This window comes from Phalacrocorax aristotelis, chromosome 12 (assembly GCF_949628215.1).
Source record: "Phalacrocorax aristotelis chromosome 12, bGulAri2.1, whole genome shotgun sequence".
Lineage (NCBI taxonomy): Eukaryota > Metazoa > Chordata > Aves > Suliformes > Phalacrocoracidae > Phalacrocorax > Phalacrocorax aristotelis.
In genome coordinates, this window is record NC_134287.1 from 20,971,022 (window position 1) to 20,998,814 (window position 27,793).

The 27,793-nt window shown below is 40.8% G+C and overlaps 1 protein-coding gene across 15 annotated transcripts; it reads left to right on the plus strand.

Moving 5' to 3' along the window:
- Positions 1-1,322: 1,322 nt before the first annotated feature.
- On the plus strand, positions 1,323-27,466 carry MKI67 (marker of proliferation Ki-67). Of its 15 annotated transcripts, none has more exons than XM_075107727.1 (17): positions 1,323-1,474; positions 1,936-2,033; positions 2,999-3,112; positions 4,648-4,729; positions 4,811-4,926; positions 5,431-5,500; positions 6,361-6,439; positions 8,359-9,861; positions 10,172-10,410; positions 11,141-11,564; positions 13,653-13,768; positions 13,997-14,168; positions 14,257-14,391; positions 18,316-19,889; positions 21,079-21,154; positions 22,151-25,216; positions 26,776-27,466. In XM_075107727.1, the coding sequence occupies exons 3-17, from the start codon at positions 3,021-3,023 to the stop codon at positions 26,925-26,927; spliced, it is 7,896 nt and encodes a 2,631-aa protein (XP_074963828.1). In that variant the 5' UTR covers positions 1,323-1,474; positions 1,936-2,033; positions 2,999-3,020; the 3' UTR covers positions 26,928-27,466. The 15 variants fall into 15 exon arrangements, with proteins under 15 accessions (XP_074963828.1, XP_074963836.1, XP_074963832.1 ...); XM_075107729.1 differs by having other exon boundaries at positions 1,345-1,474; positions 1,961-2,033; XM_075107732.1 differs by having other exon boundaries at positions 1,380-1,474; positions 6,376-6,439.
- The last annotated feature ends 327 nt before the right edge of the window (positions 27,467-27,793 follow it).

Sequence of the window (27,793 nt, forward strand, 5' to 3'; positions counted from 1 at the left end):
GGCCTGCCAGGCACATCTGTTCCCTTGGTTTTAAGCACTTTCCTACACTGTTTTATGAAGGTGAAAACAGCACCTTCCAATCTCTTTTCTGGAAGTCTAAAAGCTTTCATGACTCCCTTGGACATCAGAAAGCAAGCAAATAGGTAGCTTGTTTAAAACCTAATATTGTGCCTCACATAGAAGAGACTCCAGAGAACAAAATTAGGTGGTTGGGGCCTATATTTCATAATTTCAGACCACCACCATGAATGTTCGAACTACAGGACGAACTGAATTTAACGATGGAAATTGCAGAGTCTCAGCAAAATCTGCATTTTTCTGCACAAATTTTTAAAAACATTTTAAAAAGATATCTTGTGCATTCTGGAGAGGGCTATGGTTAAAAGCCTTTCCAATCTGAAAAACGTTTGATCTGAGATTACATTCAAAGGTGCCTTCCTCTCCTTGGTTATTTTCAAATTATGGCTTCTTGTCATTTTTAATACCAGGAGATTATCTCATTGATTGGAGATTAATCATTAAATTTATATGGACACATGATAGCGATATCAGAAATATAAACCTGATCAAGTATGATGATGGCAATGATACTGCATTTGTCTAGAAACAGCTCTTTCTACCTTTGTGTGACTGAACTAAGCTCTGGTTCCTTGCCAGGTTTTTCCCCTTTAATTTTTTTTTCTTGTCTCCAAACACGGAGCAGCTCAGCCAGTGCTTGTCTTGATTGACTGTCCTACAGATTCTCAAATTCAAGTCTTAGTAATGGATTCCTGTCAGTGAGCAGAGAGATGGGAATCAGTTTTTGTAAGTAAGTTTAGGTAGCTAAATGGCTGATTAAAAAGGACTTAAACTGCTAGTTTAGTTTTTACTGCTGCTTTCTCCCTCCCTCCACCTTTTTTTTTCCTCTCCTCTAAAGCAGCTTATTTTTAGGTTTAATAATATTTTAATCTGATTACCAAAAGACTGGTGCCGACGGCAGATACAGCTGCTTATATTAGCCTAGAAAACAGTTGCCTAAATTAAGTTGAAGCGATATACACTGATTCTGGACCTTTTTTATTGGCCTAAGGAGTTCTCGTGCGGTTCAAGGAACATTAGTAGCTAGAGAGGTGCACGTTAGGGACCCAGCCGAGCCCCCTCCGAGCCCCTCTCCTCAGCCGTACCGAGGACGCCCGCTCCCGCCGCGGGGGGAGAGAAGGGGCGGCAGGGGCCGCCCTGAGGCGGGGAACCGCCTGCGCTGCTATTTGAAATCAAACCGCCTCCGCCCTCCGCATTGGGTGCGCCGCGCGTTCACGTGACGGCCCTTCCACCAATCGTGAGCCGCCGCGCGCCTTTTCGAAAAATAACCGTAGGGTGAGTTTGGTGATTCTTCTCTCCTTCCGCTAATCCGGCTCAAAGAGTCCGGCCGCCGAGGGGCGCCTGTCCCGGTCGGCTGGCCTCAGCACGTCCCCCCGGCCATGGCGGCTGTCAGCAGGTGAGCGCGGCGGCCGTTCCGGGGTTGTCTGCAGGGTGCAGGTGCCCTGCTTGGGCGCGGCGCAGGGATACATCCACGGGGATGGGGAGTGGGAGGGACCGGTGCGGAGAGGCGCGCGCGGGAAGGCTCAGTCAGCGCCTGGGCCGGGGGGTGGGGGGGTGGGGTGTGACAGCGTCGGTGCCGCCACATTGGCCCCTCAGCGGCCGCCGGTAGGAGCCTCCGCGGGCTGCGGTGGGCGGGCGAAGGACCGAGCGCGGCCTCTTGGGGAGGAAGGGCCGTCCCGGGAGTGAGGCGGGAGCGGCGGAGAGCGGGTGCGGCGGAGTTGAGCCGAGCTGCTCCCCTCGGTGCCGCTGTCCGCCGGCTTCTCGGCAGCCGCCCCCTCCTGCCAGCGGGGCCGGGACGGAGCGGCGGCCACGGGGAGCCTGGGCTCGCAACGGTGGCCTAAACCTGGGCTCCTGCAGCTTGCGGGGCGCTTATCGCTTGTAGGAGCTGGTGGAAGCCGTGAACGGGGAGCTTCAGGTGAGGGACACTGAAGACTGCCGCTTCCCGTGGCGTACAGGTAAGGGCTTTTCTCCAGGGTCCTGTCAGGTTTGGCCGGGGGTGTGCTTCGTTTTGTTTTTTTTCCACCAAGTGTTTTGTCGTACGAAACTCGGCAAAAGAGTCCAGAAGGATCGCGCGTAACTGCATCGGGTTCCTTGTTTTTAACTTGTCACTTTCAAACGTACTCTACCGGACAGTCCATTTCATGTATACTTATTTTAGGCTCGCTTGTACTACGTGGTACACTCGTATTTATATATGAAAGGAATCGCGTATCTGGTTGTGCAGACGCTGTGGGTTTAGGTTGGTTTTTTTCGGGTTTTCTTGCAAGTTTAACGCCGTTCGCTGCGCTTTCTCTGACCGCGGACGCCCAGGCGCCCTGGCCAGCAACGAGATGCCAGCAACCGCTGCACTTTCAGCCTCCTGTTCAGCTCGCTGCCTGCGGGTACCTCTGATTTCACCATCCTGAACCTCCTTCGTGGCGATGCCACCGTTTTCTCCTTTCTCAGGAGGGTACAACTATAGTCAGTTGGTCTCTGTTTACTTTAATCTCAAGCCTAAGAACGTATAATATCTAGATTTGAGTGAGGAGGGACTGTTTATGTGAAAGAGTTTTAAGTTGCATATAGGATGAAATACAGTATGTGTTGGCCCTGAATCTTTGCAAAGGCTCTGGTGGGTCGGTAGCAAATACCTATTGCATATGTAAAAGCGGCGTAACTGAGTGTACATGAACACGTGATGACTGCTCTTGCCACCCTGTGTAAGCGTTAGTTGCTCCAAATATGTAGTGTGATTACGGTGGTTATCTGAGTACATAGTTCCCCGTTCTCTACACAGGCACGCACCTGTCCGTGGCACTGAGGTTCTTCTGTCCATCGGAAAATGTCTCTTGGGCAGAAGTAAACAAGATCATGACATTGACTTACTTTTGTAAATATCTAAAGCACTGTTTGGATGGGTAATTCTGGCGTTCTTTTATAGGTAAGATTCCTTACGTTTGAAGATGCCGCTCTTTGGGAATATTATTGTGATTAAACGGAATGGGACTGATGGAATTAGTTTTCCACTCACTGCAAGTTCTTGTTTATTTGGAAGGTGAGAATTAGTTGAGTACTTGCATACATCAAAATAATATTCATTCTATTTTTCCTACAGGTTATACATCTTAATATTTATTTGTAAAAATAAATGTTTGTTGATTTGTGAATGATATTCAGGGGAGGGTAGGTGGTAGTGGACTAAGATTAATTGTAGGATAAGAAAGCTGATCTTAATTTTTGTTACTGCTTTTTGCCCTTTCCTTGCCAGAAATATTTTTTTATTTTTTTATTTTTTAATTTCTGGCCAAAGGAAATCTGGGGAAGGCATTGAAAGTAATACACAGCTGGCAAGCAAGTAATGGTATTCTTTTATCCAGAGGTAGTTTCCAGATACTTGGCTACTGAAGAGAAGCGAGATATGTGGCTTGTTTTTGACCATCTTCATCACATCAGTGCTCTTCTCAGTTGTAATTTTTGGGGTTTGGTTGTTTGTTTTTTTTTTTGGGTGCTCCAAAGCCTCAGTAATGGAATACATCAGCCAATATCTAGAATTAGTATTAAAAATTAACAAGAACTTCTAGGCCCTCCTTCAATCTTGGAACTTGATTTGACTTATACAGTTGAGTCATAGTTTGTTTTGAACTTGATCCAGCTATTTTACATTAAAAGATAGAATTCATATACCAGAACAGTCCATGTGAAGACTTGACTATGTTATTTTACCGTAAATAGGCTTCAACTAAAACGTTTGTACTTCACTTAAACAAGGTCTGTTTGCACTTTACTGATAGATATCTTAAATAACTGTAATTATTCAGTCCGGAATCAGATTCCATAGTGAAAGCCTATGGGAAGCACTCCAGTGTCAATAATACTGTTCTTTGGCTCCAGCAGAGTTGCCCAGTAGCGGTACAGGCATTAATTTCTGCCAGCTGCACCAGTGAGGTGTTGGGCACTTCTGTGAACGCTACCTCTGGTGTGATAGCTGGTATGTTTGCTGCCGAAGTCCTGCAGCGTGTCAAAAGCATTAGAGAGTAGCTTGAAAGAAAGAAAGAAAGAAAAAGTCTATACATGTAGAAACACAGTTTTCACTTACTAACAACTTTTAAGAAGGCAGAAGTGGCTATCCAGGTGAGACCAAAGCTCCATCTACCTAATATTCCGTCTCAAAGCAATTGGTAACGAATGCCGAGGAATGAGCTTGAGAGCACATGCTGGTATTTTCTAAAAATATTCCACAAGTCTTGGCAACTTGCAAGTCAGGAAACACGTGATCTCAGACCACCACGTGTCTGTGGTAGACAAGCCTCTCTTGGCTTGTTGTGAATATTTTTTTCAGATTTTTGGTATTTGACTTTTTTTTTTCCTGATATGGATTCTCTGGTGTTGTAGAAGTGTAACTCCTGTTATTTTTTTTGCCACAGCTGAAAGGCTTGGGGAGTTTGTTTTCTTCATGTTACCAAAGTTAAGAAAGTATCATGCTGCTGTACAATTATTAGCTGAAAAGTTGGGGAACGACCTAATTCTACAGCAGTCAGATTTTTCTGTCTTCTGTGTGTCTTGAAACTCCAATTGTATTTTCACCCACAGGAGAACAGAATGTGATATTCGCATCCAGTTGCCTCAGGTCTCAAAAGAACATTGTAAAATTGAAGTGAATGAAAACAAGGAGGTAAGATATCCGTATTTTAATGACATAAGCATTGCATTGTTGCATCTCATCAGGCTGCTGAAATGTTTGTTTTCTTTTTAGGCAATATTGACTAATTTAAGTACAGTAAATCCTACGCAGCTGAATGGTGATTGTTTTCAGCAACCCGTACCTCTGAAGCATGGAGATGTGTTAACAATTATCGATCGCTCTTTCAGGTAAGTGCCAGTGACAAACTGTTAATGCCTCGATTCCAGAATGCATTCTGCAGCAAACAGTGCAGAGAGCTTCCTGGACACAGGCTCTTACTTGCTGGATGAAGATACAGAAGGTGGCTGTAGATAAATGGGAAATCAAAATGTCCTTTTACCGTCTTCAGAAACAGAAGTTAATCTAGTTTATCTCGTATTGCTTTACAATATTTTATACGCCACCTTCAGAAGGCAGAATTGCTTAAAAGACTTTTTAAATCATTTTTATATTATGTTAATCTAAACCAGTAAAGATAGAATTGTCTAGAGAGATCATTTTGATTTTGTTTCAAGGGTAGTCATTTTTAGGGGAAAATTTAGAGTTGTTCTGATGTAGTTAAAGCCTTTAAAAGTGATATGTGGATATTGTTGGGAGTGGACAGCTATTGCTAGGTCATATATCTTAATAGTGGGAGCTTAGTCATCAGCTACTTGACAAAAAATGGTTGTCTTTTAAATTATTTCTTCTAGGTTTGAATATCCTCTCCAATCAACTCCAAGAAAGAAGCGTTCTAGATCTCCAAAAGATGAAACACTGCAGGTAAGGTTGTGGCCATAGTCTTATTTATTACAAGGACGTTGGCATTAGTGATACGGTATTTCATTTTCTTGTTCTGTTTTCTTACGAGGAATAATTTTTCAGCCATTGACTGCCTTTCTGTTTGAAACCACAAATGAACTCCTTCAGATAAATACTTTTTTAAAAAAATTAATAATTTATTAATTTTAGACTTGTCAGTTTCTGGTAATAGGTACTTAATAATCTATGATGTTACTAATACAGGTAAGCTATTAAAAATTAATCCTTAGCTTTTTTTCAAGAGAGGATGGGATGCAGGAAATGCAGAGCATGGGCATTGGTTATCCTTGTACTTTAATTGGGGAAGTTCGTCCTAGGGAATGAGCATTCTCCTTTTCAAAAGTAATCTGTTCTCTCTGCTAGCACACTAATGTATTGTTGGAATTTATAAACATCAAACTAAGCCTACCTTTTAATAATTTATTTTCATTAGTTTCTTTTTTTGTTCTCAGCAAAGTTTTCTCCCTTAAAGGGGATAGTGTTAGTTTGTGAGTACTGTGGCTATTGAAAGGGGTTTTTTTAATGTCCTAGTTGTCTTATTTAAACAAAAATCTTCCACTAGGTCTGGTAAGAAGGTGAGATTCAAATGTGCTTATATATATTCTTATGCTACAGCTGCTTTTAGAGCTAATGATTTCAATGATAAAACAAGACAAACTCTTGCTATTTAGGGCCTCAAATATTTTGAAATATTCTAGGATTTCATTTGGATACTCTTAAGCCTGTTTGGTAAACAATGCATATACTTTTATAAATCTAGTGGTTGAAAGCTAAACTGTAAAATATTTGTTGCTCTGCTGTAATATTGTACAAATTTACAGGTTCTTCATGTTCAGCAGGTGGCAGAAGTGGAATTACCACGCAAACAAACTTCAGGACGTAAAAGTCTTCATGCTGCAGGTTGGTACTTGTTTTAAGGCAGGGTTATTTTCTTCTGCCCTCTCAACTGCGTTTATCCTTAGCATAAGACGGAAACCAAGGTTGAAAAGAGCAAAAGAACTGTATTTTAAGACTTCTCAGTCTGAGTACAATACACCTCGCTATGTCAGTGAACTGTCTCATCATACTTAGACCCTGGGATTTACCAAGGCTACGTCCTGCCAGGAGAAATCAGTTTAATTGCATCCTGAAAAATGGACAGTAACAATTAGCCTGGAATGTGCAAAATGCACATACATAATGCTTTAAGTGATTTGTGCAAATTGTTTGTGACGATTATAGCTAAGAAGGGAGTTCAGTACGGCAGCTTTGCAAATGCAGTGCAAATGTCAGTTGAAACTGATATGTGAAACAGTTACTTATTATGTCTTACTTTTCAGTGGCATCAAACAAGTATAACTGGCAAATTCACCTTTGCGATTAAAGTTTAACCTGTGGTTCTCTGCTGACCTAGAATACAGCTAAATCCCTTCTGAGCAAATATTGCATTACCTCGTGTATTCTTTCCTAATAAGAAACGGAAATGGGTATAATTTTAGACGTATATAGAAAAAGTTAATTTTGCTCATTGAAATAGATTTACAAGAGCTGTTTCATGTAGACCCAGTAAAAATCTTCTACAGCTGTTAAGTCTGGGTAGGTGTAGACCACGGACTGGTTAAATGCCTGGACTTCACCTTCCCATCCTTCTTGTCTTAAGTAACACCTCCTTCATGGGAAGATACAAGGTTTGTTAGGTGGAGGCTCTTTATTTACAGACAGGTTTGATTTTTGTGACCGGTGCAAAAAATCCAGGCTGTTTCAAAATGTTCCATTTCAGAGGGCTGTTGTGAGCGTGTCTGCTTTTGCAGAGCATGGGTGATAGATTCCCCAGCACTGCCCGAGGATACAACCCTCTGTGCTTCATTGCTCTAGCAACTTTAAGGGACCAACTTGTCAGCTGCTAATGTACTTGCCTGCACTTGGGTAAAAGCTTTCATAGATGTAATTTCCTGTTCTTTCCCATGTTTCTCTCCCCCCACCCCCCACTCCTTTTCCCCTTTCCCAGACATAATTGACAGGCTCTTCCTTGTGTGTTAGAGTCTCTGCCTTCGTCTTTACATGGATTATTTCCCATCGCAATTAAGAAAAGTCAACATGTTTCGGCAGGCGTTCATGCTGACATAAAGTAGTGTTGAGCAACAGACTTGTAGATGTACAGATATACACGAGGTCTCAGCTTCCTGTGGCTTAAAAAGATACCTCTTAACAGGTGGGCTCTGTTAGCTTGCATATACCCCTTGCTTGTGGAAAAGGCGAAGTGAAGCATGCTACGGCAAGCTTCCTTGGATGCAGCTTACAGGCTGTAGTGGAATGCCAGCACACGTGCAGTCACTTGCTATGTCTGGGAAGTGGCAGCTCTGCTTTATTGTCTGCCTTTACCCTAAAGAAGCATTGCCACAGTTCAAGCAGTACAGCACCTGTGTAAACGCAGGACAAAAACCAGACTGAATTGTGGTAAGCCGATCTGAATGGTTGTTCAATTCTATGCTCGTAGATTTGTCTTGTGGCAGCCCTGAAAGACGGGTATGAGCCATTGATTGCAAAGAAAAACGAAAGAGTGAAATACCAAGTGCCTTACCTGAATATGGGATAAATTTGAGATTAATACTTAAAATTCATGTTAAACATTTAGATGCTAATGCTTCTATTACGAGGGAAATTGTTACTGTTAAGAGAGCTTTATTTACAGTACTGTATCCTGGACCCTGGTTGACCATCTTGGGAGAGGAAAGGAAGCAATTTATCTCTGTATTTATGGAACTCATATTTATAGTTCTGCAATTTTTAAGTAACTCTGCATCTGTATTACTTTTGGTTTTGCTTTGCTTACTTTGTAGATAATGCTGAGTGTGAAGAAAAAAATGCCAATGAAAATAAAGAAAGTACAGAGGAAAATACTTACAAAGCTTTACTCGTCAAACTACAAACACCCAAATCTTCACACAGAACACATCAATCTAGTAAAAAGCAAAATGAAATGTCTCCCTTTAGTAAACTCTATGAAAAACTGAAACATGAGATTAAACTGAACAAAGCTCTGCAAGAGGGAAATGCGTCTAAAGATGCTGCAAAAGAAGATGGTAAGAGTGTTCTAGAACCAAGTGCTCAAATTTCGTCATCGGGTTGCGTTTATGATCTGGGAAGCCTGACTAAAGAAAAAGAAATAGGCAAAAGTGAAAACATTGAAGAACGTAAAATAAAAATAAACCAAGAAGTAATCAGTTCAGAGCTTAACCAGATCGCAGCTGTAGGAGGTGCTACCAGGAAAAGTTTTACCAGAAGTCCTCGAACTTCTGTTTCAAAGGAGATGTCAAGAGATATTGGTAAAAGAAGTCACTTGCAGGATCATAAGGAACCAAGTACAGCAGGTGAATCTCAAGGTACCGAAGGTACAACCAAACCCCCTAAGGAGAGTGATGGAAATGCAGCATTTTCACTGAAGCCATGCTCTATAGAATGCTTGGATTATGCAGATAAAATGAAAATATACAGCTCTGCAATAGCAGCAGATAAACTAGCACAAACCAATAACATGATAAATGCTCCTAAAGTAGGTGAGGATGCTCTGTCTACACCAACGTCCAGAAGGAAGAGTCCTCGGTCTCATTTCTTACCACCTACAAAAGCAACTAGTGGAATGAACCCTGTACATACTGATACTCCAACAAGTCGACACACGTCACTGAAATGTGACCTTTTTTCAGAAGTTTCAGGGGAAACTCAAAGGGAAGATTCAGCGTGTGGAAATGATAGCCTCAAACAAGTGCATTTGGCAGAAAATAAATGCTTAAGACAAAGACGAAATAGTAAACAACATACACCGGGAAAGCCTGTAAAAGAAGTAGTGCTGCAAGAAATTTGTGATGAGGCAAACACTGCTCACTCAAAAGAGGGACATTCTGAAACTCCTGTCTCTAATTCCAAGAGTCCCAGAAGAAATAACAGGCAAAGTAAAGAATTATCAAACAAAAGTGTCCATTCAGAGACACTGGCTTCAGAAGAGGCAACATCAGATTTGGCATCTCCCCCTGGTCAGAAGTCTGACTCCGGAAGAAAAAGGGTTAGGCCAAGGTCCTCAGGACTGCAAACTGAAAAAGCACTGGAGACAAATGCTGTTCAAGAACATCCCGGTAAGACTACAGACAGAAAAGACAGTGGAACTACAGAAGAGCTGGCCATGAAGGGGTGTAATCAGAAACAAGATTTGGAAGATGCCAGTATTACAAGACCTCGTAGATTGTCGTCAGAGAGAAGGTCTTCTGGTAGTGCTGCTGTACTGAAAGACAATGAGACTGTCTCAGAAACAAATATTTCTGGCCTGTTGGCTGGAGGAGAATCGGGTAAATACATTTAATCCTCTGCCTCGTTGGTTTTGTATTTGAGAAATTCTCGTAGCATTTTTATGAGGATTTTTCCACTTACATAAAACACACAACTTACTGCTGACATATTAGTTCTAAAATATTTATCATGTAGTTATATCTGACTGTAAAACCACACGATAATATGTATAGAACTTTACTCAATTGAATCTCTTTAAGGCAAGTCACCTTCTTATGTTTCCAACTTTAAAATGCACAAGTAAGCACTTTTCTATGCTGGTTAAAATGTTTTTAGATATATAGAAATATTTTCAATTGTTGTTTTTAGGCAAGAAAAGAAGGATATCTCAGAAGAGGAAAAGTGGTGATTTGGTACTTCAGCCTTTAGGAAAAAGAAAGAGAGTGTCTTTTGGTGGTCATCTAAGTCCAGAACTTTTTGATAAAAGTTTGCCTCCCAACTCACCCCTTAAAAAGGGTGCGATTCCTGTGAGACTGAGCTTACCATTTGGAAACTCGCCGCGTGCCGTTCTGAAAAAGGCTCAGGGATTGAGGCACTTTTCAGTCCAGGTAAACATTAAAGACTAATCACGTTGCTGAGACAATTAATGTGAATAGAATTTATAATTTCTAAGACTTATAAAAATTAGTGGTAAACCTTGGGAAGTGAAAATTTTGATTGCCAATTAAAATGGTATTTGAAATCAGCAAATTTTCATCAGCATTTTTTTATCTTATCTATTGTAGGAAAGGGCTCAGCTTTTTATATCTACCAGTTTTTTATACAGAAGGTGTGTTTTTATTCACATCACCTGCTATTGCTTGCTCTCAGGAGTATGCGGGAGTATATTTCTGTACGTTTGTGCTTGGCAGCGGTGTCTACAAGCTCCGGTTTACCATAAATAACAGAAAACAGAACAGTAGTTTGTTGGCAGATTGTGCAAGCTACTGCCGCTGGGGTTTCGCCAGAAGTTTGAAAACATTTGCTGTTGATTTAAACTAGTTAAAATGTGCATAGTGTAGTTGATGTGAACAAAATTTTTGAATACAGTAGAATAATAAATTCAGTTAATTTATTCAGTTAAATTTACATGTCTCTCGAGACTGTTTTGAAATTTAAAACTTGTTACAAGTTTATTTCAGAGAATAACATCTAGGACTTCTTCATATGATCTGATATTTTATACTGCTGTATTTACTTGTCAGCGGTGTAGACGAGCATTTATAGTTCAGCTATGTGCAGTAGTAACATTTTATCTTTATGGGGTTTTTTTGTGTTGTCGATTTTTTTTCCTCCCAGGAGCTTTCTGAAGATTTGCAGAAAGAAAAGATGTCGCCAAAAAATTTGCCAACCCAGAAGTCCCCAGCTGCCTCATCCCCTGCCTCTGGGAAGGCAACACCTAAACTTACTTCAGGCGCTCTAGCACCTTACACAAAAGGACGTTTCTCCATTTCTCATGTCACAACACAATTGCCAGTGGCAGAAGAGAAGGATGATGTTGCAGAAGAAATTAATACAAAGGAGAAAAATGGAGCCCAAGTGAAAACACCTAAACCTTCTTGCATCAACCAAGATGAAAAGACCTCTTTTACGGCTAAACCTGACAAACTAACAAGAAGTGCACAACTTGCCTTGAAGGTCACTCCCATGAAGAGGAGAAGCGGGGCTGTGGCAGTTATCAATGCAAAAAGAAGAAGTGGTGCCTCTAGTGCCAACTTACTAGGTTTGTTACAGCAGTTAATTTTTAATATTAATTTTAATGCTTTAAAATACGGGTACGAAACTGAAGTAGGCCTGTTTCTGCAGAGGCCACCAAATGATTGGCACGTCTTCTGATAGGTGTTGGACTTGCTGAAAAACCTGGAATTGCAAAGTGTTATATTCTCGTATTCATAAAGCAAATTACTAAAGCGTATATAAAACCGTAGTTAGAGTACAAATGTTAAAGTTCAGAAGTTGAAAAATAGAAGAATTAAGGTCCTCTTTGGAAGGTTAGTTGCAATAGTGATCCTTCAAGTCCTTCAAGTTCAAGTAGTATTGAAGTGAATCAAATTGTATCATTACATCAATTTTGATTTGAAAATGTCCACTTTATAGCAATCTAGCTTCAGTTTTTCTTTGTGCCTTTTTTATATACAGTTCACAACCTTTGCCCACAGACTGGACCGCACTTAAATGTTGACAGTGGTATATAACAGATATAATTAAAAAATAGAATGATAGTGGGGTGTTAATGTGAATATTTTGAAGTTGAGTATTTGAATGTTGAACACTGGTTTGATAACATTTTGACAGCATTGGGAACATTATGGTAGGGGAGCTGTGGTTCTTGAAACCGTTATCTTTGAAGAAACTTACAGATAAGGTGTCTTTTGTTACCTGTTTTCATAAATTAAATTTGCCTTTGAAAGAGTCAAATTGATTTAAGTCTTGCCACCAACACCGCCATTCACCCAGGAATTTTTTTGCTTTTTACTGTCTCCACTTTTCTAGTGTCACTTTAAAATTTTGAACAGCATGCTACGTGCAATGTCCCAATGATGGTCTCATCATCATTGTTACATGGTGAGATAAAATTGCAGGCCTTCACAATACTTCCTGGCTAATACAGCTGAAAGTGGTATTAGTCTTTTAGCGAAGTAAGTGTGGGTGGTGTGTTTTTTCAGTGGCTTTGGTTGTTCCATTCATCTTAATAGCACCGGAATACTTCACATACTAATGACATACCGTTTTTCACCACCTCTCTGTAATGTGCAAGTGGCTGTTAATATCGGTGCGTCAGTTTCTTCTGTAGTACGAAAAGAGCACCAGTTCTTAAAAATTTGGGATGTCTACTTTGTGTCCAAAGTAAAACTTTGTGTTTCTAGTGCTTTTTCATATGATTTCCTGCGTGCTTGGCATATTCTACGTACCCTGAACACCCCAGCAGTAACAGCTTTTGAAAGCTCTTTTTATTTACAGACTTATCGCACCTTGCACAGCAATTCTGATGAGAAAATAATACTATCCTTCAGGAGAAGCATTCCCCTTTTTAGCTCTACTTAAAAAAAAAAAATAGTTTCTTCTATATGATCCCTGTCTTCTCATAGCCTATTTCTGAAGTAATCAAGGCAGATGTCCTGCCAACTTACAGCTTCATCTATTACACAGTTGTAACTAGTTCCCTGATTCCTCTGCTGTGTACAGAATGATGCTGTGATAAAGGTAACCTTGCTTTGGGAATTTTCAGAGTATGTTATAAGGAGAAGGTGATATAAGAAAAATTATTGGACATCTGTGTAGATCTAAGTGCTGCAAGCAGTATAAATAAATTATTTCCTGACTGGAATTCCTTGGGAAGGCGGTGAAAGAAAAGCTGGATATGTTTCACTTAAAAGGCATTTCTGTTAAATCTCCTGTCCCACCAGGGAAAAGTTCAGGTATAATAATGAACGAGACCGAAAGGCTCAGGGCAAATTTCTGTTGGGCAAAACTACCTCCTGACAAGAAGGGTGAGGATAGAACTGGGTCAGCATTCCGTTCTGGGATCTAATGTCTATTGGACACTGTATGAAGCATTTTATTGCTGTTGGTTGTTTTGTTGGAAATAGCCATACTGGGTACTCGGATGCTTCTTAAACTTCAGCTGAAACTGGGTCTTCCAACTGAAAGCGTTTCACAGAGCACTTCAGTATAGGTGTTGTCAGATGATTAAAGAACCACTTTCCTATGCCTGACTGCAGCAAATCCATTGGAATCGTAAAGAAATAATTGTGGACTTCCATTTATACAACTAGGAATTAAAGTAGTTATTTCTTTTTTTGCTTTCTAGTTGCAAAATCTTGGGCAGAAGTGGTAAAATCAGGTGTTGCAAGACCACAGGCAAAGGCTGTTAAAAAAAGTGTCCGAAAACAAAGATCCCTAAAGCAGAAAATCGGATCACCAAAGGTATTTTTCTTTTTTTTTTTAATTTGCATAACCACAAAACAGCTTGTAGGCCTCTTGCTACAGAAGCTGGACACTTAAGAGCTTTTAGTGTGATGTTAAACGGGTGTTGATGTCTTTGTCATCAGCGTATAAGAAATGTAGATTTTATATAAAAGGAATCTTTGTTTATTAACTCTCCTTCCCACCCCCCCCCCCACCCCACCCCCCGCCCTTCTTTCCCCTCTGCAGACTCCAGAAAACAAAATAAGAGGTCCTTTTAGTACAGGCCATGCAGAGTCACCTGCTACAATAGTGGTAGGTAGAGCTTATTCCACCAGAGTCAGAACGGCTGGACAGGTCCCTAAAGTGGTGAAAAATCCTATCTTGAAGCTAAACATGAACATGGATGAAAGCTTCACAGGTGAGTTTTTAAAGTCTGTTGCTCACTCTGCCAGCTGTGTAGATCATCTGTCAAAGCACATGCTCATTTCTCTGAATATAATTTATAGGAATGACTGAAATGTTTCAAACGCCAGAAGAGAAGAGTGGGAAAACATTACAGTTGGCCGCTGTTCAGAAGGCTGATTTTACACCAACTTGTACTGAGGCAGAAATCTCTGAATTGCGCACTCCTGAAGAATCTGGTATGTTTGTTATTTGAAGAGAAAGGAAATGTTTAGGTATATTTAGGGGTAGTGGTGTGTCCGCTACTTGAGAGAGCGAGCTGTCTCAGCCTAGGCAGACTTGATGAATTGAGAAGCAGCATCTGGTAACCTATAGAAGGAACCATTGATTTTTGTCAGGTATTAAAAGACTTTTTTGTAGTTCCAGTTAATTTTTTAGTAGGTGTTATTTTTTTCTATTTGTTCTATTTGGTATGAAACTCCAAAATGTTGAAGTATTGTTTCAGGTGAATCTTGTGCTGAAGCATGGAGCTTTCTTAATCAATTGTCGGTTGATACATCTAAAATCAGTGACGAAGGTTCATGGCAGGGAGAGGTTATTGTGTGACCTTGCAGAAAAAGTCTATTTAAATTATTTTTTAAAAAGTGTCAGGTTAGAATGATTTGTATTAAGATGGTACTTTGGGTGTCTCCTGCTAATAACCTCGCATAGCAGTCGTCGTTTCCCTGTATACCTCAGAATTCTTGAAATTAGAATTCTGTTTTCTTGAGAATGTAGCAAAACTGAGCATCTACTGAAACACCAAGAAAAATCAAGAATAAATCCTCCAATATTTAATAATAATAATAATAACAGTTGAAATTCATTTTGGTTTATTTCAGATGTTGTGGAAGGTAGACTTAGTTATAACAAACTTTGTTGTAACTTCAGAAGGGAGTCCAGTAAAAAGTGTCTTCTTTGAAAAGAAGAAATAGAATGATCTTCATCCATATGAAGATATCCATTATCAGCTGTTATTTATACTGTTATTTAGGTCTTTCCTTTATGGTGGGCAAGTGAGCCTTTAATCTTAGATTCTGTACACATTGATCCTTTTGTATGTCATGAATGCCTTAGTTTTCATAATTTAGGGAATATGGACTGAAAAAACTAGTTTATTTCTTAATGCTGCTGGACCAGGACTTTGTAAGGACTTGAACGTCTATTGATTAGGACTTGACCAGATGGGAACTACCAAGGCAAGTTATCGCTAGATCCTACAATCCTTGATTTTGAAAACTGACACCAGTAGACATGTGTACTGTATTTCTAGTTTGAAGATGAGGGTTATGCTTTTAAAATGAACCAAGAGATACTTTTAAGGCTGAGATTATACTTGTAGTTCAGGGGATAAGGGAATTCTAGAGTTATCCTGTTCCTCCAGCCTTCAGTACTCTTCCTGGTTACTGGCCTGCAGGTAGAGGCTAATTAACTGCGGCTCTCTGAGCCTGATCATCCAAGCAGTTCTTAATTCAGCTAATTGCCTGTTTGTCTTGCCCGTGATGTTCTTGGTTTGGATACCAAAATATTGTGGGAGGCAGTGTTGGAAACCTGGTTAAAGTTGCATGAAATAATAGCCACTGCTCTCTTTTCATCCCCAAACCTGTTCTTTTTATCATAGAAGATAATTGGATTGGTCAGGTATGATTTTCCCCAGATAAATTGATGCTGACTGTTCCCAATTGCCCTGTTCTTCCTGTGCCCAGCAGTGTGTTTCAAGAGGACCCCCTCCTCTATTTTCCCAGGGACCAGAGAGAGGCTAGCCTTTCAATATTCAAGGTTTAGTTTTGAGTGTATTATTCTGGAAATAGCATTTCTGGCATTATAAATTTGGTCTAAATTGTGTTTCTGGAAGAAAATACAACTTCCTGTAAAACCTTCTGTGAAATGTTCTGATCAGACTTTTTTTCCATAACTTTTCCTTTGTTTCAGTTCTTTACAAGTGGGAGAGTTTATGGTTGTTTCTGTTGAGCAACAGCGTGGTTATGCTTGTTTTAGTGCTCATGCTTACTGCGCTAGGAAATAATGAAGGAAAATGAACAGCCAGAGAAATTCCTTTCACTTTTCCCAAGCTTTTCCTCTTGATTATCCTTTTGTGCTAAGCATAATGAGCAGGATGCAAAAAAACTCCAAGAACTCCAAAAGTCAGTGCCTTTGCAGGGACCATAATGAATATTTGTGAAAAGTGTCTTTCCAAGTACAAGCCACATGCAAACTGAGTGTAGCTGGCTGATGTTATTGTGGGACCTCTCTCAGTTATTTTTTTTAATGGTCTTGGGAGTCTGGAGAGGTCTCAGTCTGGAAGCTGGCCAATATCCCAGTTTTCAAGATAGGTAAGGAGAAAGACCCTGGTAATTACAGGCCTGCCAGTCTCGCTTCAGTGCCTGGTAAAATTATGGAGGTTATTCTGGGATGTACTGAAAAACACTTCAGAGACAACGCAGTCATTAGTCACAGCCAGCACGGGTTCACGAGGGGGAAGTCCTGCTTTACCAACTCCATTTCCTTTTATGACAATGTTACCCATCTAGTTGACCAAGAGAAATCAGTAGATGCGGCGGTTTTGGATTCTAGCAAAGCTTTTGATACTGTCTCTCACAGTATCCTGGGTAAACTGTCAAGCGCACAGCCAGACAAGGCTGTAATATGTTGGGTGAACAATGGGCTGATGGGTCAGGCTCGAAGGGTTAGACTAAATGGGCTTTCATCAGGCTGGCAACCAGTCACCAGTGGGGTCCCTGAGGGCTGTATTTAGGGCCAGTGCTCTTTAACGTTTTCATAAATGATCTGGACATGGGAATTGAATGTACGTTAAGTAAGTTTGGTGAGGATACTGAACTAGGAGGAGCTGGACTCCCTCGAGGATAGAATGGCTTTTCAGAGATATCTAGATAGTCAAGAGAGCTGGGCAATCACCAAACATGACATTTAAGAAGAGCAAGTACTGGATTCTCCACCTGGGATGGGGTAATCGTGGTTATGCATACAAACTGGGGGGACAAGGGGCTGGACAGAAGCCCCATGGAAAGAGATCTGGGGGTTTGGGTTGATGGCAAGTGAGTCAGTAGTGTGCCATGGCAACCAGAAGGGCCAACAGTGTCCTGGGGTACAACAAGCACAGCTGCACTAGGTGGTCAAGGCAGGTGATTGTCCCCCTCTGCACCGCACTGGTATGGCCTGACCTCGAGTAGTGTATGCAGTTTGGGGTGCCTCAAGACAAGAAGGACATCAGACTATTAGAGTGTGTCTGGAGGAGGGTGATCAAGGTGGTGAAAGTCCTCAAGGGTGAGGCTTAAGAAGAGTGGCTGAGGTCACTTGTTCTGTTCAACCTGGAGAAGAGAAGGCTGAGCAGTGACCTCATCATTGAAGGGTGGCCTCATCGCAGTCTACACCTTCCTCAAGGCAGGCAGTGGTGGGAGAGGTGCTGATCTCTCTCTGGTGATCAGTGATAGGACATGAGGAAATGGAGCTATGTCAGGGAGAGTCCAGTTTGGACAATAGGAAAAAGTTCTTCACTGAGAAGGGTGGTCAGTCCCCTGGAACAGGTTCCCCAGGGAAATGGTCACAGCACCAAGTCTGTTGGAGTTCAAGGAGCGTCTGGACAATGCTCTTAGTCATATGGTTTAGTCTTAGGTAGTCCTGTGAAGAGCAGGGAGTTGGACTGGATGATCCTTATGGGTCCCTTCCAACTTAAAATATTCAATGATTCCTTCATAAAAAGTTTATAAAAATCTCTTGTCATTTTTTTCTTCCCTGGTGTTGGAAAGGTCAAATGTATGTTCTTTAATGTGACAGTTTGATTTATGTCTGGTATTGCTTCAAAACTCAACGGAAATTGCAGTACAAAACTTGCACCATTAGAAATTTTAGGGACAACAGAAAACAATTTTTATTACAGATTAAATAAGAAAAAAATTACGTTTTTTATAGTAATTTTTTTTAATGTATGCTGGGCCTTGTAGAAGCTAATTACCAGATCAATTGTTGATGCACATTTTTGGATTTTGGCTTGTAGAAGGCTCTGGCTGTTTGAATCCATTTTACTTAGTTATACAGCAATTAGAATGCTTGGACTTTCTGCTTAATTATTTCTCCAAATTACATAAATTTATTACTTATTTCAGGAGAGATGATGGTGTCACCATTAAATAGTTCAGATACTTCAGAACAGAAACAAGATAGTCCAGGCATTTCTCATCTCCTGAGAGAGAAGGGGTCTCTAAAGTCTACGTTTGATGCAATTTCCACAAAAACTCCTGAAAAAAGAAAAGCTATGCTGGAAGAAAGCAGTGTGGATAGTTTGTCAATAATTCTGGAAACACAAGCATCTCGAGTGAAATCAGGAAGTAAAAGGAGGACTCCAAAGCAGAAGTTGGAGCCAGCTGAAGTTGTATCAGGCATCAAGCAGCTCATGAGGACCCCGGAGCAAAGGTCAGAACCAGTAGAGGCCTTGTCGGGCATCAAGCAGCTCTTGAGGACCCCGAAGCAGAAGTCGGAGCCTGTAGAGGCCTTGTCGGGCATCAAGCAGCTCTTGAGGACCCCGAAGCAGAAGTCGGAGCCTGTAGAGGCCTTGTCGGGCATCAAGCAGCTCTTGAGGACCCCGAAGCAGAAGTCGGAGCCTGTAGAGGCCTTGTCGGGCATCAAGCAGCTCTTGAGGACCCCGAAGCAGAAGTCGGAGCCTGTAGAGGCCTTGTCGGGCATCAAGCAGCTCTTGAGGACCCCGAAGCAGAAGTCGGAGCCTGTAGAGGCCTTGTCGGGCATCAAGCAGCTCTTGAGGACCCCGGAGCAGAAGTCGGAGCCTGTAGAGGCCTTGTCGGGCATCAAGCAACTCTTCAGGACCCCGAAGCAAAGGTCAGAACCAGTAGAGGCCTTGTCGGGCATCAAGCAGCTCATGAAGACCCCGAAGCAGAAGTCGGAGCCTGTAGAGGCCTTGTCGGGCATCAAGCAGCTCATGAAGACCCCGAAGCAGAAGTCGGAGCCTGTAGAGGCCTTGTCGGGCATCAAGCAGCTCATGAAGACCCCGAAGCAGAAGTCGGAGCCTGTAGAGGCCTTGTCGGGCATCAAGCAGCTCATGAAGACCCCGAAGCAGAAGTCGGAGCCTGTAGAGGCCTTGTCGGGCATCAAGCAGCTCTTGAGGACCCCGAAGCAGAAGTCGGAGCCTGTAGAGGCCTTGTCGGGCATCAAGCAGCTCTTGAGGACCCCGAAGCAGAAGTCGGAGCCTGTAGAGGCCTTGTCGGGCATCAAGCAGCTCTTGAGGACCCCGAAGCAGAAGTCGGAGCCTGTAGAGGCCTTGTCGGGCATCAAGCAGCTCTTGAGGACCCCACAGCAAGAGTTGGAACCAATTACAGATGAAACTGCCTTTAAAAGATCAATGAAGACTCCAGAACAAAAAAGGGAAGCAGTAAAAGATGTGGCAAGTGTTACTTCAATCAAGAGAACTCCAAAGCTGAAATATGAACCAGTAGAAGACATGTTTGGTGTCAGTCGTATTTTCAAGACACCAAAGGAAAAAGTTGAACCCATAGAAGATGTGTTTGGTATTAGTAGATTAATGAAGACTCCAAGAGAGAAGTATCAACCAGTTGATGATTTTGCAGGTCTGCAGAGGCTTATGGCAGAACCCATGCAGAAGTGCTCTGATCTTGAAGTGGACTATGTTGGAGTTGCGGAAATGTTTGATATACCAGAGGAAATTAAGGTAAATTCCTTTTTTTTTTCTTTTTTTTCTTTTTTTTTTTTTTTTTTTAGCTTTAGGAAGGAATGTATGTAGACTTTGAAGCCTGTGGTTGAAATGAATTCTTGGGGGTCCTAGGATGACATCTTGTATGTTACAGCACTTCAAATATACCATGCCGTAACTTCCAGAGGAAAAGATACCTACTAGAGAAGCACCTCATGTTGATTTGAAAACTGTAAAGATAGCAATCGTTTTTCCTTGGTAGCTTTGTCCAGGCGAATGCCCCCCCTGCCAGAAGATATAACTTATTACAAATTTGAATCTGAGCATTTATTTTTTCTTCTGCTCATTTGTTCCTGTTAAGTTTAAAGCACCCTTTAAATTGCTTACAAACCATAATCCTTTCTCAGCCTTCCTTTTCATAAGCAAGTTGTATGCTTGGGTGTTTTGTTTTTTACAGCTGCTTCATACCCTACAGATGAAATTTTAGACTCTCCTTGAACATCCAAAAGTGACGAGCATTTGACAGAGCATGTTACTGTGTGACCAGCTGATTGCTCACTGTGCCCCATAGTCTTTCATTCATTGCTTCTGAATGGCTGCCTATTTTAGAGAGATAGCTTTATCACTCTACATTTGCTTGTGTTAATATGTATTTTCTTTGAAGGAACCCTGTCTAAGTAATTACCCAGGTTGCCCTGGGTTACCATTCTGACCTTGTAATTCACAGCTTCATCACTCTTGTCATTTGTGAATTTTATTAGTATCGATTTTTATGTTCATTCCCAGATCCATAGTTAAAAATGTCGAGTATCACTGGGTTTAACGCTCATCAGTGTAGAACTACAATAAAACACTACAAAATACTGAAATGATTTGGATTCAATACCCCAAATTCCTTTCGAGCACTCATTTAGACACTTTCCAGCCAATTTAATTCACACTTTTTTTTAACTTTATGCAATGTCTGTAATCTCTCGCTTTAAAACCTGCTACAGTAGCTCAGATGGCAAGTATTAAGTTTGATGTATTTGTGTGCTAATATCAAATATGTGTATGCAGTTAGAAAACTAAGTTGATTTCATTTTTAGATAAAAGTATTTGACAAGAGTTTTTTCAGCTATTACTATACAATATTTTTGTATTGGTTGGCTCCATTATTTCTTGTCCTGTCAGACATGCGTTTATTGATTATTGTTTGTTCTCTTAGGTCAGATCAGTAAATGATATGGATTCTAAGCAAGAAGGTACTGCACCTCCTTGTACTAATTCCAGTCATAAATACGGTAAGTACAGATATTTTTGCTTTAATTACAGGAATAATGAATATATGAGGTAAGACTTGCTAGAGAACAAGTGTGCTGGGGAGCAGCTGAGGGAGCTGGCAGGGTTTAGCCTGCAGAAGGGGAGGCTGAGGGGAGACCATATCGCACTCTGCAGCTGCCTGAGAGGGGCTGGAGTGAGGGGGGGGTTGGTCTCTTCTCCCAGGTGACAAGTGATAGGATGAGAGGAAATGTCTTCATGCTGCATCAGGGGAGGTTTATATTGGTTATTGGGAATAATGTCTTCCCTGCAAGAGTGGTCAGGCCCTGGCACAGGCTGCCTAGAGAGGTGGGGGACTCACCGTCCCTGGGGGGGACAAAAAACATGCAGATGTGACACTTCAGGGCATGGTTTAGGAGACATGGTAGTGTTGGGTTCACAGTTGAACTTGATGATCCTAGAGGCCTTTTCCAACATTAATGATTCTATGATTATGAAGTTTTAACATAGGTTTTAACAATTCAAAAATATACAGTGTGAAGCATGCATAGTGCATGGAATTTGTGCAGTCATCCCTAATGAGCACCAGGTGCTGGACTTCTACTGGAGCAGAAGTAACAGTGTGGCAGTTTGTTGGTGTGGAACTACTGGCATCTCCAAACGCAGCAGTGTAAAAAGCCTGATGTTAAGGTCTCCACTTAAAATTATCTTCCTTTGCGAAGACTTTGAACAACATATCTTAAATCTATGAATGTTGTCAACATCTTTGGAGCCTGTCCATTAATCTAGGAGTTGGTTAAAGCCTGGCCATTAATGTAGGAGTTGGTTAAAATATGTATGTGTGTATGTATGTATTTTTAAATTAGGAGTATTAAGTGTGATTTGTTTGAGCAAGATGACTCTATTAGGAAAATGGAAACTCACAGATACTTTGATCAGGCGCAGCAGTGTGTAACTTTTGTCTGTGCTCTTTCCTATGTAAAAACTTTGAATGGGGTGGAAAAAAAAAAACATGTTAGAAGACAAAGCAAGTATTTCAGAAGGTGAAGATTCTCAACAGAAGGAATCAACTAATGAAGACCAGTCTACCCAGAGACTAAGAAGGGGCAGGCAACGCAAGGCAGTACAACCTGCTGCAGCAAAACAGTGTGAAAAGGATTTGAATTTAAAAGAATTGCAAGGTCAGGGGAAAAAGAGCACCCAAGAGGAGGTGGGAGAGACCAGTACTTCAACTTCAGTAGCTAAAAACGAAGTAAGAGGAAAGAGAACAAACCGCTGCATACAAGAAGAAATTGTTTCAAAGCACCCTGATCAGGAAAAAGTTGAAAGTGTTTCATTTGTGGAAACACATGAAGCTACTCAAAGACCAGGGAGAAGTAAAAGGAAAGAACCGAAAGAGTTAAAACATCCAAGCGAGAATCTTGAGTTTTGTCACAAAGATTCTTCAGTGCTGCAAAAAGGACTTGCAAATATGAAACAGACTTTGCAGGAGTATGGCATCAATGACATATTAGAAACTGAAGATGATCCAACCATAAAGACAGTAAGTGTATCTGGTAGCATTCAGAATGAAAGTTGTCAACTGCAAACAGGTTTAAAAAGACCTCAAAACAAATCTAATGAAGGTGGTGTAGAAGACAGTGAAGAAATGCTTCTGTCACCTGGGAAGCGGTCTAGAGGAGTAAAACAAGTAGAAAACATAGAACCACTGGTTCCACCTAAAAGAGGAAGAAGAGCTAGAAATGACCGATTTAAACAAGCTTCTTCAGAGGACCTTCATGGGACAACCAGGAAGCTTCGCAAAGACCCACCAGAAAAGCTGATACAAAGAGATGAACAGACTTTTGACAAAGATACCGAGACTGTCACAGCAGAAGAATCTGAAAATGGATGTAAACTTGAAATAAAGGTAACAGAGAAAAGAGTTAAGTCTTTAAGAAGTGCTAGAAAGCACTCAGCTGAAGTAAAAGCAGACATCTGTGGGATGGCACTTGAAAATACACAAAACGTTCAGAAAACCAAGGAAATTTCAGCTGAAACTGGTACTGAAACACGGTCACGCATCAAAAAAGAGATTAAAGTATCTCAGGGATATGAAACAGAAAATGCTCAGGAAAATAAAACAGAGGCATCTCAAAGATCAAAGGCAGAGTCACCTTCTGGAGAGACAAACAAAATGCCAGTTGCTGCTCTGAACTTAGAAGCAAATAGAAGTGCAGTACGAGAAACAACCAGAACTAGAAACAGGAGAGGCAAAAATGACTCCTTGGAGAAAAAGGCTGATGAATTTGCTGAAGATGTAAGCAACCTAGAACTACCTACCTCCAAATTTAAGTCAGAAACAGACAAATCTTCTTTGAGCTCTGTTTGTGCCATGAAGGACCAGAGCGACCCAGCTGGCACATCAATACTTGCTGCAAACACTGATGGTCTTGCTCATAGCCATCAAACGCGGACAAGAAAGGGACAGGGAGTACTTAAACCAAAGCAAACTGAAATCCTGCAGGAGAATCAAGAACAAAAAAGTGGCATGGCATATAGAAGAGGTAGAGGCAGAAAAGTTAATTTTGAACTTGAAGAAGGCAGTTCCAAAGTGGTTGGAGGAAAAAGGAGTTTACCTGGGGATGACAAAGGAATGGTTTACAAAGATGGTCAACATAAGACTTCAGAAAATCCTTCTTCACAGGTAAGGAAGAGCAGAAGAAAGGAAGCTGATTCCGTGCCACAGATAGCTTGTTCTGCCTTTATGGAAAAACAAACATTAATTGCAGATCATAGTAAAGATGAGGCTTTTGTAAAAGAGCAAGATTCAGCTGTGGAAGCTACTCCCTCTTCGACAGAAGACAACCCACTGAGACGAGGGAGAAGACGAGAGGTTGCTGCAGCATCACAAACATCTAGATCTCTTTCTATCAGAAGAAGACGTGGGTTGCTGGAAGGTGATGATAAAAAGATGACTGTGAGAGAAGATCAAAACCCAGCTTTGGGAAATAAAAGTTTGCAGGCAAAAGCAAATGCATCAGCAAGGGACAACAGGAAAAAGATTGATCTAGCAGCAGAGGCAAAAAGTTCATCTTCTCCTCAGAGAAAATGTGGCTTGTCAGAAACTGATGATAAAGAGGAGAGTACTAACGAAGAACAAAATATGCCTTTGGAAACAGTGTCCTCTGCAAAACAGAAGCCATTAGGAAGGGGCAGAAGGAAAGAAACTGCTTTGGCATCACAAGCAACTAATTACATTTCTCTTAGAGGAAAACGCGGTTTGTCAGCAGATAATGGTACAGAAGAAGCTCTGAAAGAAGGTCAAAACGTTCCATCAGAAACTTCTGATTCATCTATAAAAGAAAATCAACTGAGAAAAGGCAGAAGGAAAGAAATTGACATCTTGTTAGAAGGCGCAAGTTCTATTCAGGGAAAACAGGACTTATCAAAAGAAAGTGGTAGAAAGAATAATTATGGGGAAGCAAAACAGCTGATTTTGGAGAAATCTACTTCCCAAGAAAAGGTTGATCTTTCAAAAGGGAACTCGAGGCAAATGATCACTTCACTGGCTGTTAGTTCCACCTCACTTCAAGGTTTGCCAGAAGACGGTAAGAATGTAACTCCTGAAGAAGAACAGAGTATACTTTTGGAAGTGGCTCCATCTGCAAAAGAAAATCCGTCAAGAGTGGGCAGAAAGAAAACAATGTCTTCCAAATCTGAAGAAACTAATTCCACTTTAATCAGGGAAAAACCTGGCTTGCCTAAAGATAGACGTCAGAAGAGGATTCTTAAAGACAATGAAGATACATCTCTAGAAAATAATTCATCCCAGGAAAAAACAAGACAACTGAGGAGTAAAAGGAAAAAGGTAGAATTCACATCAAAGGCAGCTACTTCTACTCTCCGTAAAAACGGCGACTTGCCAGAAAATGGTAACGCTTCGGAAACTCAAAATGTGTGTTTGACATCCGCTGGTTCGGAAAAAAATGATCGGTCTGGAAAAGGAAAAGAGGTTAACACTTTGCAACGGGCATCTTCCACTTCACGCAGAAGAAAATGTCAGTTGCCAGCAGATGACTTAACATCGAAAAAATTAAAATCAGGTGAGGCAAGAATTTGCTTTCTATTTTCTGAGTATAGCTACGTTGTTTACAGGTATAACAATAATGGGTACAATATTCTAGTATTACTGTGGGCTGCCATGCTCTAGCAGAGGTAAGAGCTCTTCAATATAGCAAGAAGACTTAAGTAAATAGGGTCTATGTTGTCTTACATAAACAAGGTGTTTTTCGTAAGTAGAAGGGATCAGTTTTATGGGCTATGACATGTATTCTCCCTCTGTTGGGGTATTCACAGGTCTTCATGCTCTTCTGTAATACATTCTCGCTCAATCCATAACAATAAATTGTAACAAATAAATTGTAGTTTAGAGTAAATACAGCAACTAACATACATGCAGAAGGAGGTAGTAATGACAGAACATGATAGTCACTTGGTCTCAGCACCCTGTTCATCTTGTTTTCTCCTAAATACCGTCTAAGCTCCTGCTTTTATATCTCTAAGTTTTGGAAGACCTTTACTAGTCATCAGCTGGTTTTTTGCAGTTGGTGCTAAAAGGGCTTGACGGTGCATTTGAGCTAAAGAGACAGCAAAAGTTCTATGCATCTCCCATTGCCTCCGGTACGGTTGCATTTTCCCCAAGCCAATTGAGCTCTTGCTGCAGACATCTAAAATATTCCCTGGAATTTGCAGCTTGATGCGATGTAACTTAAAAACCACCACGATGCAATTAGAAAAATATTATCGAATAAATGTGTGCAAATGGAAATAACAACAAATCTTTAGAGCCTACGTATTGAGGAATTTCCAGCCAAACTGTGTTAAAAACCTTATTGCAATTTGACCATGGCCTTTGTTTCATTTCCCTCAGGCTCTTTCCCTTTTCTGTTGCGTGTGTTTATCCTCACATTACACGTACGTCTATTTTGCCATGCATCTGTCTTTGTTTATTGAGTTTTCTTTTGTTTCCCCTGCGTGCTTGCTAGTTCCTGCTTCCTGATACAGCTGTAGGTACTTGCTGAATGACTGACCCCTTCTGATGCTTTACTGCCTGCCTGGATTTTCTCTTCCGGGGAGGTCATCTTTCCCCACGTGGACTTTTAGTGATGCTTTCTCTGCCTGGTGCTTGGGTTGATGCTTATCTCTTGGAACAGCGTAACTTTTCTGTGCTACCTAGGTATTTCTGTAGGTGTCCAGTCTTGTCTTTACAGTTAAAGCCTGTCTTTCCAGCTTTGTCTGGGTCATAAAACAGTTGCTGTATATTAATTTTTGCAGGATTTTTCTTCGGTGGTGGGTATGTTTTAGTTTTACATATCAGTAGAAGGAATTTTAGCTAAAATGGTAGCTAATTGGTTTTGGTGCTCTCATTAATGTTAACCTACTTTCAGAAATAGCTGTAAGTCCTCGGGGATCTATCTTAAAGGATATTGGATGTGCAGAAGTATGGGGTTTGTAACTGGTTTGTTGAATTCATAGATGTAATCTTTGGAACGTAGTCATTAGGGACATTTCTTTTAAAAACAATGTAACTGAAGATTAAATTTTGTATAAAATGTTTGATTTACGATACAAATTTACAGTTAATTTTTTTGTGTACAAATAGAGAATAATGAGAACAGATCGCTACGAAAAGGAAGAAGAAACAAAAGTAAAGAAGAACTTGGCGAAGAGGGTGTGAGGGCTACTCGGACTGCTGGAGGGTCGGACAGGACGACAAGATCAAGCACAAGAACAAGTGCAAGAACAAGAAAATAGTCTTAATGGTCACAGAACCAGTTTTTAAATCAATTCAGCAATCGAAATTGCAGGTTTTTTAATGGAATTGATTTGTATTCAATTTTAAGCTTAGATTTTTGTAAAGCAATCACTGATTTATGATATCAAAATATATTTCTTATATTTCCTAACTGGTTGCAGATGCAATGTAGATATCTGTTTTAATAGATTTGTTTATGTGTAGTGGCTCTTAAGTCTTGAGGTGTTAGTGCAAAAGTGCAAATCTAAAAAAGAATTATTTTGTAACAGTATTTATCCCCCTTTTAATGTTAATCAGTAGAGCAGTCAGGAAACCATATTGCTTTGCTGGCAGTTTAATTGTAAGCTATTTTCTGCTTAAATTTTCATGTGCTTAAGTTTTATTTTTTCATTACAGTTCTGTAAATATTTTAAAAAAAAACTATAGCTGTATTAGCAGGGCTATTACGCTGAAATTTTGGTGTTTTTCTTTTTTTTTAAAAAAAGAATCTTTGTACTGGAAAGTGGAGATTTTCAAGCCATTAAATTTGTAAACAATTTGGGACTCATGTGTTGTGTCCTTAAGAACAGTTAAGAATGTGTAATTACTACCGTCCCCTTACGAGCATATTTCAAAGATTCATCCTTCCTCATAGAGTCGCAGTTAATGGCGAGTAGCTGGTGTGGCTGGGAGACTGCTCTGAGAGATCCGTGTCTGCCGTGCGTGGGTCATAGCGCTGTGCTTTCGTCTTCGAGGCTGGTGGCTTCCTGTCACCATGTTAAATGCAGAAAGGGAGAAAATCCATCTCGGGCATCTAAATTTTGTGCAGTTTTAAAAAGTTAAAAAGTTCAGTCTGTGAGGAGTTACAGACATTTCTACAGAAGGA

What these genes read in the sequence shown, in the direction of transcription:
- MKI67 (XM_075107727.1), top strand. Translation starts at nt 3,021, where the DNA reads ATGCCGCTCTTTGGGAATATTATTGTGATTAAACGGAATGGGACTGAT. An exon ending in CTCTAGTGCCAACTTACTAG is followed by an intron (nt 11,565 to 13,652) that starts GTTTGTTACAGC and finishes TTTGCTTTCTAG; the next exon opens with TTGCAAAATCTTGGGCAGAA. An exon ending in CATGGATGAAAGCTTCACAG is followed by an intron (nt 14,169 to 14,256) that starts GTGAGTTTTTAA and finishes TATAATTTATAG; the next exon opens with GAATGACTGAAATGTTTCAA.